Here is a 20909-nt window from a genome sequence, read left to right on the forward strand (position 1 = left end):
TTATCAATGGTTTTCTGTCAAATTGGGAGGACGTATCTAGTGGGGTCCCACAGGGGTCAGTCCAGGGTTTGGTACTATTCAATATTTTCATTAATGACTTTGATAATGGAGTGAAGAGTATGCTTATAAAGTTTGTGGATGACACCAAGATGGGAGAAGTCACAAGAACTTCAGAGGACTGGTTTAGAATTTAAAATGATCTCGACAAATTGGAGAATTGGTTTGAATTCAACTAGATGAAATTCAGTAAAGACAAATGCAAAGTCCTTCACTTAGGAAGGACAAATCAAATGCACAGCTATAAAATGAGGAATAACTGGATAGGGGGTAGTACTGCTCAGGGGGTTAGGGTGGATCACAAATTCAATATGAGCCAAAAATATGAAGGAATTGTGCAAAAAAAAAAAAAAAAGCTAATATTGTTCTGGGGTGTATTAACAGTAGTGTCATAAGTAAGACATGAGAGGTAATTGTTCCCCTCAGCTTGATGCTGGTGAGGCTCATCTGGAATACTGTGTCCAGTTTTGGGTGCTAATCTTTAAGAAAGGTGTGCACAGATTGGAGAGAGTCTAGGGGAGAGCAACAAAAAATGATAAAAACATGAGTAGGGCCCTACCAAATTCACAGTCCATTTTGGTCAATTTCAAGGACATAGGATTTTTAAAATTGTAAATTTCATGATTTCAGCTATTTAAATCTGAAATTTTATGGTGTTTTAATTGTAGGGATCCTGACCCAAAAAGGAGTTGCAAAATTATTGTAAAGGGGGGTTCGTGCTACTGCTACCCTTATTTCTGCGCTGCTGCTGATGGCGGCGCTGCCTTCAGAGCTGGGCAGCTGAAGCGTGGTGGCTGCTGGTTGGGGGCCCAGCGCTGAAGGCAGAGTCATCACCAGCAGAAGCACAGACGTAAGGATGGCATGGTATGTGTGACAGGGTCAGGCCAGATGGCTACAGGAGGGTGATAGAAGGCAGATATATTAGCCCCAGGTTAAGTAGGTCCCTTTTCCCTGGGTAAGGTAACAGGGAAGGTTCCAGAACAATCAGGAACTTTCTGGAAACAATTAAGGCAGATTGGCTGCAGCTGTTCTAATCAGCCTATCAAGAAGCTGCCAGAATCAGTTAAGACAGGCAGGCTAATCAGGGCACCTGGGTTTAAAAAGGAGCTCACTTCAGTTTGTGGTATGCGTGCGAGGAGCTGGGAGCAAGAGGCGCAAAAAGCTAAGAGTGAGAATGCATGCTACTGGAAGACTGAGAAGTACAAGCATTATCAGACATCAGGAGGAAGGTCTTGTGGTGAGAATAAAGAAGGTGCTGGGAGGAGGCCATGGGGAAGTAGCCAGGGAGTTGTAGCTGTCACGCAGCTGTTACAGGAGCTGCTGGAGACAGCTGCAATCCACAGGGCCCTGGGCTGGAACTTGGAGTAGAGGGCGGGCCCGGGTTCCCCCCAAACTCCATCCCCCACAATTCCCTGCTTGATACTGGAGGAGTTGACCTGGATTGTGGGTTCACGAAAACGGCCAAACTGAGGCCTGCCGTGAATCTCCGAGGTGAGCAAATCCGCCAATAAGCACAAGACCCACCAGGGTAGAGGAGGGACTTCGTCACATATGGTATTGCCACCCTTACTTCTGTGCTGCTGCTGGCGGTGTGGTGCCTTCAGAGCTGGGCACCTGGCGAGCCGCTGCCACTCTCCAGCCACCCAGTTCTGAAGGCAGCTTAGAAGTAAGGGTGACAATACTGCCACCCTCCCAAAATAACCTTGTGACCCTCCTGCAACTCCCTTTTGGGTCAGGACCCCCAATTTGAGAAACATTGGTCTCCCCTGTGAAATCTGCATAGTATAATGTAAAAGCACACAAAAGACCAGATTTCCTGGTCCGTGACATGTTTTTCATGGCCGTGAATTTGGTAGAGCCCTACCACTGAGGAGAGGCATATTTCGCATATTTAGTCTTGAGAAAGGAAGAGTGATGGGGGATCGGATACGTCTTCAAATACATTCAGGGCTGTTATAAAGACGATAGTGATCAATTATTCTTCTTGTCCACTGAATGTAGGAGAAGTAGTAATGGGCTTAACTTTCTGCAGTAGAGATTTAGCTTAGATATTAGGAAAAAGTTTCGAACTACAAGGCAATTAAACGCTGGCATAGACTTCCAAGGGCGGTTATGGAATGCCCACCTTTGGAGGTTTTTAAGGACAGGATAGATAAACACCTGTCAGGGATGGTCTAGGTTTACATGGTCAGAACAGGTAGATGGACTTGATGACCTCTCAAGGTCCCTTCTTCCAACCCTATGTTTCTATGATTTGTATGGATAACAAGAATATCCGGGGTTGGAAATCAAATATTTTTTTAAAAAGTTTTGGAAGGGATATACGCTTTCGTACTTCAGGGCATAAGCCAGACTGTTACTTATCAGGGTTAGGCTTAAGCAGAATCTTTCCCTATGGGCAGGTCATTCCATAACTGCCTACTACAGGGTTTCTTATACTTTCTTCTGAAAAAGCTGGTACAGGCTACTGTCTTTGACAGCCTATTGGTGTTAGTGCTACATTGTAATTATTTATACAAAATTGTATCCACTGGATAGTTTCTTGCAGTGCTACTTAACTGGGCAAAATATATTCATGTTTAAAACATCTTTTCAAAGCTACCATATACAAAACATTATAATACAGTATAGAGAACAATTCTGTAGAGAGAGGTGGACAAAAATGAGGTGGACAAAAACTTCTTGCTAATCTGATCTCTCCCTCGATAATCCAGTTTAAGGAACAAATGGTTTTATAATGTCAGATGTATAGTTCTAGGTGAAATAGGAGGAAGTAACCACCAGGTTTTTGGATTTTAGTGTTTTTATTTTTAAAAAAATATTTTTTTTCTTAAAGAAAAAGGTTGTTAAGGCCTCTAAGTGCACATTAGTTTTCTAACCATTTGTGTCCATCTCTGTTCCCACCATTATTCATTTTTGCTGTGGAGTTAGAGATAACACTATATTCAAAACATAGCAATGGGAGCTCTACTCATGAAGAAGAAATGTAGAATGGGCAACAGAGATTGCAATCTGGATTGAAGAATAAAACTGTACCCTTAATTCAGTCCAGTAAGTGCTTCCTAATTTCCAGCTCCTTTTCTTCAGGGATAGTTTAACAAGCATAGCTTTGCTGAGATCTTTCTCTGTGTGGGAGTGTTCTATTCAGCATTGCTCTCCTGCACACATGAATATAAACCACAGGCTTCTGAATATCCTGAGAATAGTTTCTTCAAAGGAAGATCAAAAGTGTTTACTAATGTCTGATGAGGCTGCGTGCCTGTCTTGCTCATGAACTCATGTCTATGCTGAGCATGTTAAAGGACAATCAGGATCATTATTCTACTTGTTTGATCATTAGCTACTTAGTTTGAGCGTAAATGACTCTTGTTTAGAGGGGGGAAGAGGAAGAAAAGCCCCACAGATGTCCCATAATTTTAACAAGACATGAATAATACAACTGTGCACAAGCCCAAATCTCTGTTGTGCTTCTCTTGCATTGTGTGGGATGATCTACTTGAACTTCAAACAAAAATACTTGGAGTTTTTCATGTTCAAAAGTTCAAAATATCCAGATTTGGTTTGCAAGGATTCATCAAAACTTCGATTTTTGGCTTGCATGGGTATCTGGATTCATGTAAACCATACAAAACTGTGGATCACCCAAGTTTGCTCTAAAAGTTTTGTCAACTTCTCTCAAATCCAGCATTCTCAAACTTTTGAAAGCTTGTCCTCTACTTTCAGAAAATGGATCAATTTGTGTTCTACCCCCCCATCCATTCTGCAACTTTGCCCTGTTTTAAAGGCCTACCCGTCTTTATTTATGCATCTTCTGTGCCCTTTTCTCTCTCCTTTGTACCTCCTATGAGAATGCACCCCACTTTTAAGACTGCTTAGAGCAGCATTTCTCATTCCAGACATTTTATACTGTACTCATCACCATGGTATCTAAGCATCTGGATTTCAACAAAACTAGGTTGAGATTCAAGTTTGTACTTAATCCTAGGGTGTTGGATTTCATAACAGATTTCACACAGCCCTTAATGACCTTATTCTGCAGCCACCTAGAAATCTGAAAGTAACCATCAAAGTTCATTCAATCAGAAATTAACCCATGTAAGTTTTCTTCTGTACTGTCACTTGAGAGCATTCATCTAATTCATAATCTGGATTTTCCTTTTTCATTATAAAGCTCCAGTTCAGTTAGTTTATGTTCAGTGAACCACTACATCGTGCTGTAGTAATTAAAGGAATATTGTATTATCACAATTATTCCCTTCTGTATATATACTGTAATACAGAAGGTGTGATCTCACATGTTATTGTTCTCTGGTTTGTTTATTAAACAGTAATAATAATAATGAGTTTATAATTGTAAGTTAACACCTAGTCATGATTATGCCAGACACAAATAACGTGGCCAAGTTGGACAACAGAAGTCTTTTGTATTGTATAAGAAATATGCTGTAAAGCTGCTTTCCTGGATCTGAAAACTAACACAAAATAGAAACGTTAAAAGCATTGCAGGGTTTTTCCCACCCTTACTCCTGCCCTCATGGAAGGTCATCCAGTATTTTCCATTTTTCCCCCCAGATTTAGGGCCCAATTTTTAAAGGTGCTGAGCACCCACAGCACCTTTTGAACTGAGACCAATGGGACTTGAATCTGTCAAGATCAGGTCTTCATTCCTCTTGATGACCTTCCGCCCAGAGAGTGCTAGATCCTGTTCCCTGTGGCACTGCTTAGGTTAGTCAGATGGAAGGAGTGTTGGAGAGTGACATGAGTTTGTTGCCTGTCCTCTGAGGAAAGAATCCTGTTCCATCACGCACCCAGCTCTTGCCAGTTTGTGACACAAACACTGATCCTCTGCCAAAGATCCACTAGGACCAGGTCATCACGACATGCCAGCATCACAGTGATGATACACTGGACTGTATCTATTTTTACTAGGAGGCCCGAGATGTGCAAGGTACAAACATCATCTATGAAGTTGTGAGCATTCTCATTTCTCAAATCCAGTTGGAGTTGAGGGTGCTCTCTACTTCTGCATGATTGGGACTTCAGATTGTAATCTCTTTGAGGGCATGGATTCAGTGCAAACCGTCTATTGATTTCATTGACAGCAGGACCATGCCCCCTTTTTTTTTCTACTTTCTACCTATTGTAAAGTGCATGAGGCCCTCGGCAATTAAATAATAATGTGAAGAATATAGACGTCTCCATGTAGCTTATCACTTCAACTCTATTGTTGGTTGCTGTGTTTTTGCAAGATGTATTTTCCCTGAGATTAAGTTTTTCTCATTGCCTAAAATGAACCGAAGTAAAATCATGCCTTTGGCTCTGAGTGATTGTTTATATATTTTATATGGTTAATATTATTAATTGGTGGCTGTGCCTGTACACGTTTGGCAGGCAAACAAAGGGGAGCATGAAAAGTGCAGATTTTGAAGGGTAACTATATAAGGTGAAAATTCTTTTTTGTCTGTGTTCAGATTACAGGTTTTATAAGCCATGATATTCATTATTATTTATTGTAGTAGTTTACAGTTTTAGACCCTTCAGCCCTCTTGGGAATATACCCAGCTCCAATGATGTAACTTTGGAAAATGCAATAAAAATCCATTGGAAACCACAGCTTTCTAATAGGAAGTTTCTTGAAAGCAGTAAAATTAAATTGCCTCCACACTGAAAAAGGAAGTGGGAATGGTTTTCTGTACGCAGGGTAAAATTGCCTCTTGTATGTCCCCAATTTTCTTGGTTGAAATATTGTGTATTTAGGTTGTCATCTCTGGTTGGAGGGGAAAGAGGTGGAACTTGTAAATTTCTTCTGTTATTAGATAGCAGACTTCGCAATTCCACGACATAGGCTTCATACTTAAGGAAGTATGTTTCTGATTTGCAGCCACAGCTGTGACTTCATCCTGTTTCTGATTATGTTGTAATTCAGTCTTCTGAGGGTAACATGTATTTCAGAGGCGGCTTTGAACACATTGTCATTTGTTCCTTTCTTTGTTTTTCCACTTGTTCAGATAAAGATGGTTGTGGACAATTCCTATCCCGATGGCTGTTGGGAGCCAGGGGGAAAACACAGAGAGACACATGGGTGTGCAGGTATATTATTTTAAGGCTTTGATTTTCCAAGGGGCCTGAGGGCACTGCAAGTATATGGGACTCGGTTGCCTTAACTCCCTTAGGCCTCTGCAAATCCCAGTGTAAATTCTCATTGACTTTCAGATATATGCCTGATAAATTTTAAACAAAGCTCTGATAATTCTCAGCGAAGCTGTCTGGCACCAGTACAACAATGTTAGGTGGAGCGATGTTTTGAAGTATCTTTTTTGACACAGAAAGGAGTGGTGGTGAATTTTCTCCTGGCCTATTGCTTGAAGCTGGCTTGGTGCTTGATAGCCTTGTGGAACCAGATGGGTGAATGGTAGGAACCAGAGGAGGGTGGTGGTATGAGACTGTTCTAACACAGATATTTAAAATATTATTTTGGAACTGAGCTACAGGAGTGGTATGGTGTGGGGAAATCTCTGATTACTCAGTTAGACCAGGAAATACATAGCACAAGAAGATTCTATGGGAGTTTATGGACTGATCTTCAACAAGAAATCAAAGATGATTTTGACACTGACTTAAGTGGGAACAAGATTGGGGCCTTTATTTGGTTGTGGTGAGTAGCATTTTGGTGATGATGGGATAGACTTGGGCTTTGTGCAGTTGTTTGACTGGAGGTGAGACGATGGAGACAGAAACATCACATCTGGTTAATACTTGCATTCACGTGCAAATCTTCCACCCTCCCAAAAGTTAAACACTGGACCCCACCCTATAAACTACTGGGAACTGTTGAGCACACTCAACACATATATTACTTTAGTAGAAGTTGAGGTTGCTTAGCGCTTCACAGGGGCACTCTAGCATTTTGTAGGATTGGACCCTTTGTCCTCCATGCATAGCCCTTGGTGTTGCCCTATATATTCAGAAGTGGCTCAGCTCAGGTGCTAATATGCCCACTTCCTTATGAATCTCGTCCATCACATCCCCCATGTTTGAAGGTGTGGTGCACTTTTCCCATTCAGTCTAGATACATAGGCTCAAACCTGCAGTGTGAGACAATATTTATATCAAAAGAAAAAATTCACTTCCAACATCTAGGAGGTTAACTTGTGAACATTTGCTTAATTTTTTTTAAAGGTGCTTTTGTGTGATGTTTTATTCTTGAATGGTTAGAAATGAGTAATTCTAACAGGAAATAGGTGCGTATTTAGTATTAAAACACACTAGCAGATTGAAAGTATATATTCATTCTGTAAGAGGATAAATTTTCTTAACACTCTGTTCTGATCAATTCAGTTTTTGTTGGGTGAATAGGTATTTAAAACACATTAATAGTAGAGCTGATTTACCTTGTTTAAGAGGATATCCAGACCTGAACAACCTCTGGTTTCAGTACATGCCATTTAGAATGGAAGGCATGGTCACAGGTAATAAATTGGAATATTTCTCTGACATCAGAACATTACTTTTTTTCTGCACTCTGATTATGTGTAGTTAGAAAAAACAGAATTATTCTTACTTAAAAAAAATAAAGGTTTCTTTCTCCACTCTTGCTACTGAGCAAAGCACTGTAGAAATCAGGGTACACCTGGTAGAATCCTTTGACCTTTACTCACACAAATAATCCTATTGAAGTCTGTGGGACTATTCACATGAACAAGGATTACTTATGAGAGTTGGACATGTCTATCTGGGGACACCCAGGGCTTGTCTACACTTGAAATGTGTACACTTCAGTGTAGATACTTCCTACACAGACGGGAGGGGTTCTCCTTTCCATGTAGGTAATCCACCTCCCTGCGAGCTGATAACTAGGTTGGCAGAAGAATTCTTCTATCGACTTAGTGCTGTCTACATGGGGACTTAGGTTGGCTTAACTACATCTTTCAAAAATGTGGATTTTTCACACCCCCGGGCGACGTAGCTGGTTCTGTCAAATTTTCTAATGTAGACCAGCCTCAGAAAAGTGAATTTAAAGCAGATTAGTTAAACGGCATTAAACTCCTGTGTTGACACTCTCACTCAGAATAAAAGTAGCATTTAGACAAACCTTAAGGATTGCAGGATTGTGCCTTTATTTCTGCAACTCTTCTTGCCAGTATAAATCTGATGCAAGATTTATTTATTTGGCTTTAAAGAGGCTATCTGGTCAGGTTCAAAATGTAACTTTATAAGCTTAATATTAGACATATTAATTGTTTTAAGTTCCAGAGCAGACAGTTTTTTCTTTTTGATTTAGTAATTTCCTTGCAGCATTTCCAGCTCAAATACAAGAGCATCAGGGCTGGTGCATAGATCCAAGAACAGTTTATGTAGTAAAATCTAATGAAAATGCAAAAAGTAAATGCGGAGTATTGATGGTTACAAGTAAACAAGAATTTTTTGTTCTAAACCCTTTCAATGTTAGTAATCTTGGATGGTGTTAGTCATGGAGGTAACAGCATTTTGTTTATCTAACTTATCTTTCTGTACTGTCCTTTTAAATTGTAAATTGATCTAATAAACGGTGGGTTATTTGATGATTCCGAAGACTGGTTTACATATAGCGATCAATCCTGCAAACCCTATTAGGGATTAGTGCTCTCTCTTGGGAATGGTCCTATTGATGACAACAGGACAACTGACAGTAGTGAGCACTATATGTAATAATAGTAAGTTGTGTTGCAGTCAATAGGACTGCTTATGGTAGTAAGTAGAACACCCAGTGCATTTTGTAGGATTAGACCCTTTGTTTGCATAACTTTATTTGCATGCAAATTAAATGTTCTTTTAACGTAGGCCTCAGTTTACAAAGGTCCTTCAGCACTCACCTAAAATTACAGTCCGTGAGTAGTTCCATTAACAAACTAACTGTTCATGTGCTTAAGTTAGGCACATGATTAAATAGTTTGAATCAGGGTCACAGTGAGGCCCCTTATGGAGTGCTCTCTATCCATCAAAGAGTGTAGCAGGAAACTTCATTGTCTTAATAGACTTTTTTTAAAAAGTTAATCATTATCTCCCACCACGGGAGCCATGTAAAGCTTCTGGTCTGTTTTGGCTCGGATGGAATGTTGTTCTTTCCTTTTCTCGTCCTGCAGCCTGGGTGTATGTTCTTATTTAAGTGGTGTTCTGTGTGACTGTTGGCTCACCTGCATTTGAAAGGTGACGGGGAAACCTTTCCATGGTTCTATATATACCACTTTGTGTGCTGTAGATCATCCTTGTTTTCACTTCAAAAAGTTGAAAAGGATGGTTGTGCTGTCATTTAAAAACGTAAGCATTTGTGCCTGGATTTAAAGTGCAAATTGTGGGTAAAAAGGACATCAAAACAGATTGCTTCCCATTAGGGCACGATTGATAAATATTTAATATAGGCAAATCCTTATCTCGATGGCATTGTCCCTACCTTTATTAAACCAGCAATGTCCCAGGCTGTGTTCTCCCTGATAATTGGGACTTGCTGGGGTGTAAGGTCTAAGGTTTTGTACTGGATATAATTCCATTTAGCAAGTTTAACTTGACCCTAAATTATTCTTGTTCAAGGCCTCATAAAAATAGTTTGAAGGCTTAGGCAAGACTATAGTAATAAATGTAGTGCTCAGACTTTGAAAAATAATTAAGAACAGAATTCTTGTCAAGTTATACAGATCACCCGTGTAATACGTAATTGCTGAGAGTTAGACCCCCTTGTGGACTCGCACTGTACTTGTAAGAAACAGCATTGTCAAATTTGCAGTTGCCTGGTTAAGCATTGAGTCTGGGTCCTCTGCACCCTCAGCTCGCAGACGTGACAATGGAATTATAGGCATTTTCCAGATGCATGAGTGCCAGCTGTACCCAGGACTGCTGTTGTGAGTGGGGAGGCACTTGAGAACTTTGCCCCCATCCCAGCCCCTGCTCCTGACTGTCTCAGAGCTCTGATTAGCAGCTGCAGACTGTGTCAGGTCATCAGCTCCTTCCCCCTGCTAATAAACTCTCCGGTGGGAGTAGAATTCAGTTTGCCTCCCAGCAGTGGGGCAGAGGGATAGGAGAATTTGCAGGTGGAAATGGGGAGGAAACGAGCGCTACCAAAACCTAACCCCACGCATGCACTTTACCCCCAGGGAAAAGATGAAGGAGAAAATGAACCACACAGGACGTGTTAGTTGCTTAATGCACTTCAGGAAGGTGTGCAGATACTTCTGTGATGAGTGTAGTATAAGAAGCTGTATAGAACAGAGAGCATAATAGAGAGACTGCCTGTGCAGCTGCCACTTAGGCCCAGGTGACAGTCACTCCCTTGGGCTTTGTCGTGGGGATGAGGGCTGAAGGGTGCATCCCTCTGTCACGCATGAGAGGCCCGAAAGTGAGAGAGCCTATGGTGAGGGGAGGGCAAGGAAAGGAGAAGGGAGACTACTTGGGGGCCTGCTCCCATAGCTCATCCTGGTGCCTATAAATCGCGGTTGAACCTTTGACTAGGGGTATGTCTATACTGGCAGAGTTACAGTGCCGGAGGGAGGTCAGGAGGCATCCTGGGTCCTGTCCCAATGCCCCATGATGCATTGCTTTGCATCCCAGCAGTCCTTGTGCTTCTGTCCACATTTGGCTTCACCTTTCAACGGTTTGTGTATTGCGCACCCTGCCTCTTCGGGCTGCAGGAATGATCCCAAACTGTTGACCAGTAAGCTGCTCGCTCTGACCAACACGTCATGAGTGGCAGCAGAGTTATTCCTTAAGCTACAAAGGCAAAAGGAGTGTGACATTGATCTTGCCATGTGTAGTAGCTGCGACATGAGATTGCTTGTGGCATTCACGGTGATGCTGACCAGAGTACAACGCCGCTTTTGGGTTCGGGAAACAAGCACTGAGTGATGGGATCACATCGTGATTCACATCTGGGATGACAAGCAGTGGCTGCAGAACTTTCGGATGAGGAAAGCCACATTCATGGGATTGTGTGATGAGCCAGCCCTGCGGCGCAAGGACATGAGAATGAGAGCTGCCCTGTCATTGGAGAAATGCATGGTGATTGCACTGTGGAAGCTGGCTACTCCAGATTACTACCGATCGGTCACTAACCGGTTTGGAGTGGGAAAGTCGACCATTGAACTCGTGTTGATGGAAGTGTGCAGGGCCGTTAATTGTATCCTGCTCCGAGAGACGGTGACTCTGGGCAATGTGCGTGACATTTTGGATGGCTTTGCACAAATGGGCTTCCCTAACTGTGGAGGGGAGATATTTGGCACTTGTATTCCAATTCTGGCACCAGATCACTGAGTACGTTAATCGGAAGGGGTATTTCTCTATGGTTCTCCAGGCGCATGTGGATCAGTGTGGGCATTTCATGGATATTAACGCAGGCTGGTCTGAAAAGGTGCATGACTGATGCATCTTTCAGAACACTGGCCTGTTCAGGAAGCTGCAAGCAGGGACTTTCTTCTCAGACCAGAAGATCACTGTAGGGGAAGTCGAAATGCCCACTGTGATCCTGGGAGACCCTGCCTACACCTTAATGTCGTGGCTTATGAAGCCAAACACAGGGGACCTTGACAGCAGCAAGGACCAGTTCAACAACAGTCTGAGCAAGTGCAGAATGATTGTTGAGTTTGCTTTTGGCTGTTTAAAGACCCGCTGGCACTGCCTATATGGGAAGCTGGCCCTGGCCAATGACAATAGTCCTGTGCTTATAGCCATGTGTTGTATACTCCATAATATTTGTGAAGGGAAGGGTGAAAGCTTCACTCAGGGCTGGACCACTGAGGCTGACCACTTGGAGGCTGAATTTGAACAGCCAGAGACCAGAGCTATTAGAGAGGTGCAGTGCGGGGCCATAAGGAACAGGGATGCCTTGAGGCAGCAGTTTTAAGCTGAAAGCCACAAATATTGGTTGCTATGCTCTGCAGTGCAGTGCTTGTAATGCTAGGAGGTGATTGTGATTGGTGCAGACGATGCACTATGAAGGTTTTAGAAAATTGCCTGTTGCTTTGCAGGGCTCCGTTTCTTTTCAGTTAATAGAATAAAGATTGCTTTCAAACCAGCACAATTCGTTTATTAAAAAACAACAACAGGAGTATAGAAACAAACCAAAAAACACAGCTCTTTGTAGAACCGGCAGCTTGTGGGCGCAGCACCGGAGCAGCAGTTTGCCTCCTGCGCCCTGTGGTAGGCCTTACACAGCTCCTTCACTTTGACCCTGCACTGCAGTGTGTCGCGGTCATGGCCCCTGTCTGTCATGCATCGTGAAATCTGTCCATAGGTTTCATAATTCCTGTGGCTGGAGCGCAGCTGGGACTGGACAGCCTCCTCTCCCCAAATGCTGATGAGGTCCAGCAGCTCAGCATTGCTCCAAGCAGGGGATCCCTGGTGGATGGAGCAGGCATGGCCACCTGGAAAGATGCGCTGAGACCACTGCATGTGTCACCGAGCAAACAGGAAGGGGGCTGTCAAAATTCCAAAGGAATTTATGGGATGGGGATGATGGTTGGTCACCTGAGGGCAGGGCAGTAGAGTTCAAACAGATGACCAGAGAGGCAAGAGCAGGCATTGTGGGACACCTCCCGGAGGCCAATCGCAGCGCTGTAATCGACCTGGGTGTCTACACTGGCACTGCAGTGCTGTACCCCCGGCACAGAAAGCCGTACGCCTCTCGTTGGTGTGTTCTGTTGTTGTTGGTTTTTTGTTTGTTTTTTTTTAACAGCGCTGCAACTGTGAAGTTTCTGCACACTAAGTGGTTTGGCAGTGTGTACACCTGGGGAGTTACAATGCAGAAAGATGCTTTACTGCGCAGAAACTTGCCAGTGTAGACAAGGCCTAAATAATTTTTCCTCTTCCCCCATGTTTGGCAGGGCTTAGGATGGGACAAGACATAGGAACCTTGTCCCAGATAGAAAGGAGACTGCAGAGGTGGAATAAACAGACATACAGAGAAAGTCCTAATTCCTCATCATTGTGGAGGAAATGGGACCAGGAAAGTTGGGGTTTAGGGGTGAATGTCAGGTAATATTGTACTTTCAGCTTTGTTGTACAATAGAGTTAATCTTATGCATACTTTGGAATCTCTTCTGAGGAGCACCCCTGGGGGCAGAAAAGGTCCAATGATCAGGACAAAGAGGCAGGAACTTCCTTCAGTGACACAGACATTGTGTGTGGCCTCAAGCAAGTCGCTTCTCCATACCTTGTTTTTTTCTGAAAGATGAGGATAATATTTAATATTTCACAGGGCTGTTGTGAGGACTGAGTGGTTTTGACAGCTCTTCGAAGAAGGAAAGTGCAATGTAAAGTGCTATGTCCAAAATTGGATGCCAAAAGCTAAACATCTACGTACCAGATATAGTCTCCCAAAATAAATGAATGGCTTCATTTTCTTCCATAGGTGCTGAACACCTGCAGCTCCCATTGACACTCATTAGGCAGTTTTGAAGATTTTTATTTTTGTTGGGAGTTGCAGGTGTTGAGCACATCTGAAAATCAGGCCATTTTCATTTAGATGCCTAAATGTGGATCCAGGAGCCTGACTTTAGGCATCCAAATTTAATGATTTTGGCCTGTATATCATGTATTTTATTTTACTTTGTTTTTTAGTTATCCATGATTAGGAAGCTTGATGTTCATTCTCATGGAAATTTGGAAAGTGAAAAATACTTTGTTTAGTATAAGAAGATGGTCTGTACAAAGCAAATTTAGGCACCGGAAGCCAGCAGTTTATAATAAAACACTGTGCTTTGAGAGAGACCAATCTTGCAAAGGTAAAAAGACATTTTAAAAAAAAATCTAGCCCTTGCTGGTATAATAAAAACGAATTTGAGTCCAGTGTAATGCACTGAAATTCAGTTGCTGAAGCATTAGAGAATTAATTGGATGTCAGAGATTTACATTTGGAAAATAAATGCTCTAGATGGAGTACTAGCCCATAAATTCATCATGGGCTTCTGATGATATCCTAAATGTAAAGGTGTATGATGTAGGATTTCAATATCAACTTACAGTTCTTGAAAGTTGATACTCTAACACATTTTCCCCATCCATTAATTAATACAGTGGCAAGGCAGAATAACTTCACATGTCTGATGCTTTATATTGCAAATTGCAGCTGCTATGACTAATTATTTCCATTGAAAAATATTCATGTTTCTGTGTATAGTAACAAGTTCTTACAACAGGTATGAAATTAAATTGTTGCCCTTCTGTGTGAGGAATATTTAAGTTATGTATGGAGCTGAGACATTTTATTTGAATTTAGATTTGTTGGAGACTTTAAGATCTTCGGTTTGCCTCTGAAGCTTTCCATGTGAAATTAGTACTGGTGAAAGGTGCTGGATTGTAGTCCTGAAGAATGAAGGTCTCTCGTTAAAGATCAGATAAATCATGGGCGGTGGCAATGGGTGAGCCTGGCAGACGTAACTCAACCCTGATCTAGAGAAAGCATCTTCAGGAGTGAGAGGAAGATCATTCTTCAGATCAATCCTTCACTTCTCTACTGAGAGTGCCAATATTTATGGTGCTTTTCATGATGTTGTTATAACCAAGGTTGTAACTGATGCATTTATTTTTGATGTTTTTAATATAATTGTAATATTAAGATTTGTCTCACTGTAACTGAGCGCTCTCAGACTGCATGGAATAGAAGGACTGTAAAACTGAGTGACCTACAGGAGATGTTACTTAACTTAGAAAGGCATTTTGGGCCAGAACTGACCAAACCAGTCCTACATCATGTGCTATCTTAACTCCATTTGGAGCGTTGGGAGGGAATAGTCCTTGAGATGAGGATTTTAGGAACTAATCTGTATTAAACCCTGAGACATTGCCAGTTGCTTTGGACTGGAATTTAAATACTGTGGTTTTCTTTTCTGTACTCACTATACAAATTCTGTATCGGAGAGAGAATGGAATTTGGAAATGTCTGATGTCCAGGGTCCCTATTTGAAAAAAGACTTATGTTAATGAACAGCATCTGTATAAGTTTAGGATAGCATCCTGCATATTCCTAAGGAATTGGCTTTATTGTGAAGGGACGTGTCTTATGAGAATGACAACATGCGTGTTAAATCATAGGATTGCTTTATGTATTACTACATTTTGAGGGCAACCTAGAACATGTTTATCAAGATGTGACTCAGGACTCCTATGGGATAAGAAACAGATACCTCCATTAGAGCATTAATTGTGAGTCTGTACTTTTTGCATGGTTCCTAGCCCCTTGCGGTCAAAAAACAAATATTTTCATTACAAGGTATTCTATTAAGAAGAAAGATGACAGTGTAATCCCCCTTGTTGAAGAACATCTTTTGATAGTTTAATGCCATTGACATTGTGAAACAACTGCAAGCTGATTATTGCATTTATCAAAAAGTCAGTATGGGAACTGCTTCAGGCTCCTTTATCTTTCAACACCTCCCACAGCGGAAGGGGGTTTACGCAAGGGCTGCTGGGGAGAGGCTATTAAACTGATGCATGAAGCCAACCTGATCTGACAAGGTTAAAAAAAAAAGTTATCAAAAATAATTTTTTATTGGCTGAAATAATCTGGGCTTCTGTTGAGGTAGTTTATAATGGAGTGGGAATGACTCTTTGTCAGAAATCTGCATGTATTTTTGAGCATATTAACTGACATTTTAACATGGAACTGTAACTGCTTCAGGCTTGCATTTATGCAGCACTAAACCAAAGCTTCTACCTTTCTTCCCCAGGATCCTAGAGAATTTTAATAGCAATTAGAGATGCAAGGAAACAAAACATATGTCCTATAACTGATCAACTCACTGATGCAGGACTGTTCTCTTTAGTTATTTTCTACCACTTTGTCCAGTCTAGTTTTAGGTATTTCCAGGGATGAGCCTTTCACCATTTTTCTTTGGGAAATTATTTTGCAGTCGTCTTAAGATTTAGGGAAGCTCTCATGATATTTAGTGTAAATCACATTGGTCTTTATAGGCTTCTGTCGCTGAACTGGCACCCGAACATGCAGGGATTGGCTTGCTGATAACCCCAGCAAATTGATTCCTGTTTTGTTTCTGATGCTGCCTCTTACTTGTAAAATAGATATGATGATACCCATTTCTCAAGGGTGCTGTGAAGTTTGTAAAACTCCTTGAGTTCCTCAGACGAAAGGCAGGTGATATATTCATATTCTTTCAAAATAGATGTAGTTGTTAGACTCTCTTAGGTTACTTTTTCCTTTCCTCAGAAAGAGTTTCAAAATAAAGCTGGTCACTTTGAAATCTTGATATTTAAATTTTCATCTAAATCTTGTATACGCCCCAGATAAGCAAGGTAATTCAGCAGGAGCCTAATATTAAGCACATGAATATTTCCATTAATGTCAATAATACTACTCACATTCTTAAAATTAGGCACATATTGGTGAATCAATGCCTTAATTCAAAAATTAAACTTTATCCCTTCAACTTTTTTTATTGAACAACTTTTCCATTCCATCAAAGGTAATTTATCCCTAAAGAACTTGCTTCTTTTATCTCAACAGAACTACGTGCCAATTTATACATACCACACATTCAAGAAAAGATTAATGTGTTTTGTTTTTGAACCCTGAAGGAATGATGTAATTTTAAAATTGTTTTCACAAACTGGAATATTTCTGGGACGTTCTTGTTCAGACTCTCATATACCTTGCTAGTGAGGATGTACTATTTTGTCACTAGGCAGTATGTAACAACTGCCACAAGTCTTAAAGGTTGTTTCTTCCCTTTTTTTGTGTTGACACTAACTTGGATCCTGGTGTCTTGCAAGGCCATTGTTCCCCCACATCAAATCCAATGTGGTCTTAACAGATGGGGCAGTAAGAGAGTTTTAATGCCATGTTGCAAAAGAAAGCATCAAAATTCCTCTGAGAAAATGAATCAAAATGGGTTCTGCTAATCCTCTTGATCTCATAGAGATAGGGTCAGACAACCAGTGATCCAGCCTGAAAACTCAAGCAAAGTTTGTGGTGATAGTAGGAGAGGGAAATACTGGTGTCCTTTTATGGTAGAGTCCATACAAATTCCATTTAGTTTCTGTTGCTTGCACAGCCTTAGACTTTGTCTACATTGAAACTTTGTTGGCAAAACGTTTGTTGCTCAAGGTGTTTTAAAAAAAAAAAAAAAAAAAAGAGCACTTTCCTGCCAACAAAGCTGCTGCCGCTCATGGGGGGTGGAAGATATTTGTTGGTGGGAGAGCTTTCTCCCGCCGACAAACGGCAACTACACTGTGCGCCTTTTAGTGTCACGGCTGTAGCAGCACAGCCGTGTCGCTGAAAGGTGCATAGTGTAGACAAAGCCTTAGGTATGCTTCATTGGTTCCATTTAGTAAATATTATTTTTTGTTTTACATTCAATGAAACAGCCAAGTGGGACTCTGCAGAACAATGCTGCTAAGCCTTATAATGTGCTTTAAAACTTGGCTATTGTTCAGCAAGTGTGCTGGAACAATTTTTATAGTGGGGGTGCTGAGAGCCATTGAACCAAACTATAAACCCTGTATATGACGGGAGCCACTTCAAGCCAGGGGATGCAACAGCACCCCCCGCACTCCTAGTTCCAGCACATATGTTGTTCAGTGCTCTGCCCCAAGCGTTCTCTCCCTTTCCTCCACACAGATCATATACATCTGCCTCCCCAGAGGGGAGGCAGATGGGGTACCTGGATTGCAACTGGTGGACTCTGTATCATCAGCCTTAACCATACAGGCCTTCAGAAGATTGGCCTATTGGTTAGGGTGCTAGCCTGGAACTCTGAGGACCTGGGTTCAATTTCCTGCTCTGCCACAGACATTTTTTGTGACTTCAGGCAAGTCATTTAGGGCCAGGATTTTTAAACATAGGTGCCTAATTCCCTTGATTTCAGTGGGAGTTAGGCCCCTAAATTTCTTTAAAAAACTGACCCTTAGTCTCTATGTGACTCAGTCTGCCTTCTGTAAAATGGGAATGATAGTACTTCCACACCTCCTGGGGGATAAATACATTGAAGATTGTGAGGTGCTCATCATATGATGGTAATGGGGCCATATAAGTATCTTAGATAGGAGGATGATCCACGTGAGTGAAAGCATCAGTCTACTTTGTGATTTAAGTAATCAGCTATCCAAATTAGTTTGTTTTCGGAATCAGAACAGTGGTCTTCAGGATTATCCAAATTATAAAATAATTCTGCAGCCCAGCCATGAGTTTCACTAGCTATATCAGCTAGATATTTAAGATGTCACTGTGATTATCGATATGTGTATTAGACATTATGTTACTCAAACACAATCTTGTAAACTCGCATCTTATCAACACCCGAGCGATTGCTCATAACATATTAAGAAACTTCCCTACTGTGAGAGATTACTTTATTTTACAGTGAAGTCAATGGGAGTTATGCCCAAGTAAGGATGGAACATTGAATAATGACCTGAATTTAGGATTTGCTTGTTGTTTGTATTGTAGTAGTGCCCAGACAGGGTGCCAGGATTAGGACACCACTGTGCTGGATGCTGCGCCAATACATAGTAAGAAAATCTCTGCCTTAGCATTTACAATCTAATAAAACAAAAACAGATGAAGAGTGGGGGAGTGGAACATAAGCCAATCTGTCTGAGTGGTGATAGTTACGTATCATCTTCATTAGTTTTGTCATTCCTTTTGTCACGTGAAGATGGAGGCAGGGCAGCCACTGAAATATGTCCAATATTTATACTCCTTATATATATTACTTCAGTGATACTCAACCATTCCTCAGCCTTGCCATTATTTAGTTGGCTAGCTTATTGTAGTCCTTATGGGAGAAGTGGATCTCGGAGGAATACGTTAGAGGCCTTAAGGATCAATTGAAGGAGGGTGTTTCATGCTGAAATTGCAGTGTGGAAGAGAGCTAGAGATATTTTTTTTGGGGGGGGGGAGTTTGATGACTGCTATCATGCATATTTACCCTGAATTGTAACAAATCCTGGGATGCCACAATGAAAGCTTTCAGAACCCAAATTCCCAAGGTGTAATTGAGGAGGAGGATAATTTCTGCGTAAGAGCAATCCTAAATGACACACAACTAGCTGAAAAACCTGGATAGATTTTGTTATACAAAGAGAATAGTGACGGTTTGGGGGAAGAAATTTTACAGGCTAGACCACCTACAATGTTTCAGAGGTTTCCTTCCCTCTTCCTCTGTGAACAGAGGTGTACTACAGAAAATCATGCAGTTTGGAATGTCAGATCAGCCCTGGAAGAGTAGAACTGAATTGGGAGTGTGTGTTCTTATGAGAGCAAGAAACTAATAGAGACAAGGCCTTGATAGGCCTGACTACACTACAATTCCTTCTCACTGGCAGTTTCTTCTGGCTTTTGTATTACATTAGGGCTTGTCTACACATCCAACCACTGCAGACCACACAGGTGTGAATTGCAGTGTGCACTAAAGCGCTGGGCTGTAACTGCCCTATGTAGACATTGCTAGCGCGAATGAAAAGGTACCTAGTTAGCGTTAACATAGTGCTCTTTCAAACACAGGGCGGTTACACAGGGCAGTTACAGCCCAACACTTGAGTGCATATAAGCACTGCAGTTCACACCCCCATAGTCCACACTGTGGGGCTGTGTAGACAAGTCCCCAGTCAAAACTGCTGAAAAGCCTTGTCTTCACTAGGGCTCCTACATTTACTTATACCAGTTCATCTGAACAAATGATAGCATGAATGGGAATTAGGTGGCTAGCAAGTCAGCCAAGCACTTGAAACTCTGTTTGTAATTAAACTCATGCTTAAGTCCATCTCTCTTCAACAGAGCACTTAAGCATGTGCTTAAACCTCACTGGTCTATGGGGCTTTCACTTAAATATGTATTTAGGTGCTTTTTTTTTTTTTTTTTTTTTTTTTTGGTCACAGGGATAGACTTAAGCAGATGTTTAAATGTTTTCCTGAACTGGGGCCTTATTTCTTAAAATTACCTATGTCAGTAAGGTTCACCTCCTGGCAGTGCTGCTGATTAAATCTGTGACCTTGTGCAAGTCACTTAAATTCTCTCTGCCTTCCTTTACCCAAGCATAAAGTTTAATCCATTCTTTTAAAACAAACTGTTTGAAATCATTAAATGGAAGGCACCATATAAAGTGCCATTATTTCTGTGGTCATGTCAGGCTGAAAGATTTATTTTTGTGAGGCAAATAAAGAGTTAAAGGCTCATGTAGTTTCAAAGAAACATCTAACAGCTGCTGTAAACTATCTGTACAATCCTAAATGACCTCATCCTTGTTATACAATAGTGATAATATCCAAAAAGGGTGCAAAGAAAAAAAAAGGATATGTTCTAGAAATGTACATGTGCTATGTAAAACTATCAGAAATATTCTCTCTCAAGGGGCTACATACTACAAGAATAAAGTTAATTTAAATTAGATGGTGAAATTAAATTTGCACAAAAATGTATTTACAGCAACAGTATTTCTGTCCAAAAGACTGTTTTTGATTACTTAGTGTATAAATGGCAAATGAAAACTCATTTTGATACATGCTGTATGCTAATAGCCACCATTCAGATGTAATGTAATTACAGATTGCTATCTCCATGAAGCTGCTTTTTAAGTGGCAATAATATATAGGAATCAGATGTGTTTTTGACAATTTTTGTATGAGTTTGAAGAGATTATTAAGCTTGTGAAAGAGTGGAGTGAAAATGCAATTTGTTGAGTATCTGATTTTTTTGCTTAAATACATTTTCCATACTTTAGAAGTAACAAGATGAATTAGGGATCTGTAGATCTATAACTGCACATATTAACTTGTTAACTAAATAGGAGCTACATTTCTGAACTGAGTGGAAATGAAAGTTTTTGGCTTTACATTCTGTACTGAATGCTTTAAAATGAGAAGGATTCTCAGGA

The 20909-nt window shown here is 41.1% G+C and overlaps 1 protein-coding gene and 1 long non-coding RNA gene across 8 annotated transcripts in view; one reads left to right on the forward strand and one right to left on the reverse strand.

Moving 5' to 3' along the window:
- Positions 1–20909, forward strand: part of CMSS1 (cms1 ribosomal small subunit homolog) — a 364144-nt gene that overhangs the window by 142066 nt on the left and 201169 nt on the right. For 2 of the 7 annotated variants that reach the window (XM_073307667.2, XM_073307633.2), the window contains exon 2: positions 6066–6147. The exons of the other annotated variants lie outside the window; for them this stretch is intronic. In XM_073307667.2, coding sequence (XP_073163768.1) covers positions 6066–6147 — 82 coding nt within the window. The remainder of the gene's footprint in view (positions 1–6065; positions 6148–20909) is intronic. 7 annotated transcript variants of the gene reach the window in all.
- LOC140896255 (uncharacterized) overlaps positions 15788–20909 on the reverse strand; it is a 144586-nt gene continuing 139464 nt past the window's right edge. Inside the window, exon 3 of the long non-coding RNA XR_012154492.2 lies at positions 15788–16348. This is a non-coding gene — a long non-coding RNA (uncharacterized LOC140896255). The remainder of the gene's footprint in view (positions 16349–20909) is intronic.

This window comes from Lepidochelys kempii, chromosome 1 (assembly GCF_965140285.1).
Source record: "Lepidochelys kempii isolate rLepKem1 chromosome 1, rLepKem1.hap1, whole genome shotgun sequence".
NCBI classification, from domain to species: Eukaryota; Metazoa; Chordata; order Testudines; family Cheloniidae; genus Lepidochelys; species Lepidochelys kempii.